At 30.8% G+C, this 5,465-nt stretch overlaps 1 protein-coding gene across 1 annotated transcript; it reads left to right on the forward strand.

Moving 5' to 3' along the window:
• The first annotated feature begins 1,025 nt into the window (after positions 1-1,025).
• Positions 1,026-2,962, forward strand: LOC140958877 (stearoyl-[acyl-carrier-protein] 9-desaturase, chloroplastic-like). The gene is made up of 3 exons (XM_073416465.1): positions 1,026-1,261; positions 1,760-2,264; positions 2,375-2,962. Exons 1-3 carry the CDS (start codon positions 1,140-1,142, stop codon positions 2,933-2,935), a joined length of 1,188 nt encoding a protein of 395 aa, XP_073272566.1. The 5' UTR covers positions 1,026-1,139; the 3' UTR covers positions 2,936-2,962.
• The last annotated feature ends 2,503 nt before the right edge of the window (positions 2,963-5,465 follow it).

Here is a 5,465-nt window from a genome sequence, read left to right on the forward strand (position 1 = left end):
ATTTTAGCTTGGTTTTCCAAAAGCAATTGATGAAAATGTGATCGTTCATATATTTATAGCATTAACCATAAAATGTTTTAAATTTTTTTAAAAAAATAGATGCCTTTTAAATTAAATTTATATCAATGGATTTAAAGTTTTAAAAAAATCTTTATTAAAATTCAAATATTTTAAACATAGAATCAAAAAAGAGTTTGGAAAGAGTTGAATAATTTTTTTTCAAATTTTCTTCCAAATTTGAGTCGATCTTTAATAGTTATTAGCTATTAAAACGTGATTCTCGAAAAGCTAGACTTTAGTTGTTATAACAATAACTTAAAAACTCAGTGAAAGAATTCACTTATAAAAGACTTTAGTTGTTATATGTTTTCATGTCTCTCTTTCTTACACTCAGTGAAAGAATTCACTAAAAGACTTTAGTTGTTATAAAAATAACTTAAAAACTCATTTCAGTTGGGGCTTATTCACTTCCTAAACTGAAACTCTTAGTATCTTCTTTAACACATACTCAAAACAACATTCTATGGAACCCTAGGTCCAGACAAATATATCAACACTCTGAACAGATAGCTTGAACAACTTGAGTGAATATGTAGAACAAAATGATCCTAAATGATCAGATATGGACAATATGCGTGTGCTATGGAGAAGATTGATGATAGAAAAACGAAGAGTGCTCGAGATCTTGATTATGCCATATTGTAAATGTTTCATTAGTCTCTTTAGTTTTGAATCATGTCTTTATATACTTAATCTCCTTCAACAGTCAGTTTTTTATCAACTATCGTTTAAATTGATATTCAACATAAAAACAAGTAATTTTTTTGTTTAATTTATCTTTATAGTACGCATGTCGCTATTACTGCTCATTGACATTAATCCAAATATGATAATTAACTATTTCTTAATTTTTTTTTCCAGTGAATTTAGTTGGAAATAAGATGCATACTTTTCCTTTTTTTAACCTCGTATTGCGTTATTTAAACCCTTCTATCTATGTACAGAGTCTGCACCATCCACTCTTCTTTCAATCATATTCACAGATCATCGTAATCTTTCTGATAAAATCCATTAACTATAGTAAAAGATAATCAGAAATCAGCTGGTTTATTTGCGACAACTTCTACGCAAGGAATCGAATGGCACTTGTAGCTAATCTTGCTTTCAATCCCCACAAGATGATGTCTTCATTTCCTGATTCTGATAAGATCAGATCTTCTCACGTAGTTTCCGTGGCGTCGAAAGTTCATTCTTCTCCCAAGTATCTTTCTAGATTCTAATTTATGTCTTTTATTAGGATATCTATAGGTGTATTGGGGAACCGAAGGTCTAACTTTGTCTATTCCACATGGAAGCAACTGCATGGAGTCTTAGCTTCTTTCGAAAAAATAATCATATTTCTTGTCTTAAATTAGGAAGATTGCATTGCTGTTCTTATATAATCAATCTTCTACGTAATTTAATTCAATTTTAATCAAGTATTTTTCAGTTTTTGACAATTTTTGTATGTTTTATATTTAATGTGATACTTCACGTGATTCACATCAACTCTTGATCGGTTTTATGTCAAAAACAAAAAACAAAAAAAAAAGATAATTAAACCTGAAGTTTGAGACTAAACTCACAAAATTAAATATACAAATTAAAAAAAAAAATGCAATTTTTCCTTTTTTAAACAAACCAATATTCATGTCTGTTCATGCCTCATAATACTATGTTTTTTACTTCTTTAAATGCTTCTTTGAATTATTGATCGTAGGGAGGTGATAAACCTTAAAAAACCATTCTCTCCCCCAAAAAAAGTTCTCAACCAAGTGACTCACTCCATGCCACAAGAAAAGTGTGAGATATTTACATGGCTTCATGATTGGGCTGAAAAAAATATCTTGGTGATGCTAAAAGACGTCGAGAAATCTTGGCAGCCGAGTGACTATTTACCCGACTCAACTTCCGAAGGATTCGTGGATCAGGTCACAGAACTGAGGGAGAGAGCCAAAGAGATCCCAGATGACTGTTTAGTTTCATTGGTTGGTAACATGATTACCGAGGAAGCACTTCCAACTTATCAGACATTTCTAAATACAATAGATGGAATCGGAGATGAGACTGGTTCTAGCCCCACGCCTTGGGCTATTTGGGTCCGAGGGTGGACCGCCGAAGAGAACAGACACGGTGATCTTCTCAATCGATATCTCTATCTCTCCGGACGAGTCGATACGAAACAAATCGAGAAAACCATACAATACTTGATTGGTTCCGGGATGGTAATATTTATTTACTTATATACTAAAGCATGTAATTAATAATCAACTTATTCTCTGCATGCCGTTTGAGTTTTTAATAACCTTGTCAACTTGAATTTTAACATTAAAAGGATGTAAGCACGGAGAACAACCCGTATCTTTCCTTTATCTACGTGTCATTTCAAGAAAGGGCAACGTTCATATCTCATGGAAACACAGCTAGGCTTGCCAGAAAATATGGGGACACAAAACTGGCTCAGATTTGTGGCACCGTTGCCGCAGATGAGAAGCGCCATGAAGCTGCCTACACAAAAATTGTTGAGAAGCTCTTTGAGATCGATCCGGATAGCTCGATGAGGGGTCTTGCTGACATGTTGAAGAAGAAAATCGTAATGCCAGCCCACATGTTGTACGATGGCGTGGATGAAAATATTTTCAAAAACTACTCCGCCGTTGCGCAACGAATAGGTGTATACACTGCCAAAGACTACACCGACATTATGGAATTCTTGGTGGACCGATGGGATGTGAAGAATTTGACGGGGCTCTCCGACGAGGGGCGTAAAGCGCAGGATTATGTTTGCGGTTTAGTTCCGAGATATAGGAAGTTCGAGGAGAAGGCACAAGCTCTGGCAAAGCAAGCATCGGCCGGTACTGTTCCCTTTAGTTGGGTATTGGGTAGAGAGGCTTGAATATTGGGAAAATGAGGAAAATTGGAGTAACGGAAGAGTTTATTAAAAAAAAAAGAGTGAATGTAATTTATTTTTTTATCTTTTTTTAAAATTTGTTTAAAAACTAATTTTTTCATTAGTGTATTTTAATTTTATATATAATAAAATTTATAATTTAATTAAATAAAAAAAAACTTACTCGACTAAATTTTTTCATCTTTCCCGACTCAGTCTTATATCTCATATCATTCCTTGTCTTCACAAAAAATCCTTTTCTTCTCAACCTTCCATCCTCTCATTTTTTGGCTAACAATTATCACGAGTCTACAAGTTATTCCTCTGCAACAATTCCAATAAAAAAACCACGTATTATTAATAAATTTATTTTGATATACGAAATTTTTGATTCACCACCCAAGTTTGGGTGGCACGACCCAAACTTTGGGTGGTGAAGCACAAGTGCTTCACAACCCAAGACCCAGGGTTGTGGGCTTCACGACCCAACCGGGGTCGTGACGTGAAGATTTCACGACCCTTTCACGACCCGTCACGATCCATTAATTTTAAATTTTTATAATTAATAAAAAAATTTTGAATGCAAGTTATCTTTAGGATCAAGATATGTTGAAATCTGTAAGAAGATTGTATCATTTTTAAATGAGAAAAAGATAAAATATTTGGTGCAGTACACTCAATTTGGTAATTTAATTTTGTGTGTTAAGGATTATAACAATTTCAATCAAAACTGGGTCGAAGGTTATAACTCGTCACAAAATTGGGTCGAGATGGGTCGAGAAGCATATTATTATAAAATTTATAAAATTTGTTAATGTTTATATACAATAAACATTAATTTGATATGCTTTGATATACATTCATTATATTAAAGTGAATATGTAATGAAATTTGTTATGAATTTTTTTAGTTTTATTATTATAAAATTTATAAAATTTGTTAAGGATTTTAGTAGAATTATAAAATTTGTTAAGATTTTTAGTCGAGTATAAATTCAACCCACATTGTTAGAATAAGAGATACATTCTTCTACTTGTTATAAATTTTTTAACTAACATACTTAAATTATAACATATAACTAATGTTTACACAAATAAATTTTTTATATATATTTACATTCTATATAAAGTGAATTATATATTTTAAAATGATCAAAACTCAAAAATATCAAAAATTTCCTAACCACTCGACCCAAACCCTAAACCCTAAACCAAACCTCTAACATTATCACTCGACCCTCTCTTTTTATTTTTTTTAAAAAAAATAAATTTTCCACTCTTATACTTCTAATTTTTTTTAAATAAAAAAAATGAAAAAATGGAAGAGTGGGTCGAGAAGAGCTCGACCCACTCTTCTAAATTTTTTTATGTTTTTAAATAAAAAAAAAAAGAAGAGAGGTTTAATATCTCTTAAAAAAATAAAATAAAAAAAATATAATTAGAAGAGTGGCTCGAGCACTCTTCATTTTTTTAATTTAAAAACATAAAAAAATTTAGAAGAGTGGGTCGAGCACTCTTCATTTTTTTTATTTAAAAAAAAATTAGAAGTAGAAGAGTGGAAAATTTATTTTTTTTAAAAAAAATAGAATAAGAAGATCTCGACCCACTCTTCCATTTTTTCATTTTTTTTATTTTTTTTAAAAAAAATTTATTTTTAAAAAATAAAAAAAATAGAAGTAGAAGAGTGGCTCACTCTTCATTTTTTTAATTTTAAAAATAAAATAAAAAAAATTAGAAGAGTGGGTTATTATCTCTTAAAAAAATAAAATAAAAAAAAATCAAAATAGTGAGTCGAGGTCTTCACGACCCAGCACCTCGACCCACTGGGTCGAGCGTTTGAAGAGTGGGTAGAGCTCAACCCGAACAAAGAGCTCGACCCTAGGTGAAATTTAACTAACTAATTAATGAACTAATTAATGATCTTATCTAACTAACATATTCAACTCCTTTTTCTCGATTTAAAAAAGTCAAAATTCCTTTTATTCAATTAAATTTTAAATGGATCGTATATTTTTTATTGACCCATTGAATATTTTATATATATATATATATATAAACTATATAATATTAAAAATAAAAACAAATATATATTTTACTTGAGTGAATTTGTGCTCACGTGTTTGCTTTTAGCGTGAATTCTCTCATATATTGTTTTCATTATTCTAAAACTATTTTGGGATATACTTTTTTGAAGATTAATAAAAAATGCAAATTATATATATAACTGTGGGGGCTCAGACGCTAATCATCTTCTTAATCGTCATTGGGATAATTGGATCAATGTAATTAATCTGGGTCTACAATTTTTTTTTTTAATATAGTGCGGAACGTAATTGAATCAATCTAATTATACATATCAGTATAAAAGTACAAGTCTTGTACAACATACATTCATTTAAACTCAGGTTTAACAACTAATTGTCAAGTGTTCCAACCCTATTTACATCAACATCAAAGTCTGTAGTCTCCACTCTAATCACGATCTCTCCTCATCTCCTCGACCCTGATCCTGTCCCATCTGTTGCCATGCACACATA

This window comes from Primulina huaijiensis, chromosome 2 (genome assembly GCF_012295235.1).
Source record: "Primulina huaijiensis isolate GDHJ02 chromosome 2, ASM1229523v2, whole genome shotgun sequence".
Classification (NCBI taxonomy): Eukaryota; Viridiplantae; Streptophyta; class Magnoliopsida; order Lamiales; family Gesneriaceae; genus Primulina; species Primulina huaijiensis.

What these genes read in the sequence shown, in the direction of transcription:
- LOC140958877 (XM_073416465.1), top strand. Translation starts at nt 1,140, where the DNA reads ATGGCACTTGTAGCTAATCTTGCTTTCAATCCCCACAAGATGATGTCT. An exon ending in AAAGTTCATTCTTCTCCCAA is followed by an intron (nt 1,262 to 1,759) that starts GTATCTTTCTAG and finishes TATTGATCGTAG; the next exon opens with GGAGGTGATAAACCTTAAAA. An exon ending in ACTTGATTGGTTCCGGGATG is followed by an intron (nt 2,265 to 2,374) that starts GTAATATTTATT and finishes TAACATTAAAAG; the next exon opens with GATGTAAGCACGGAGAACAA.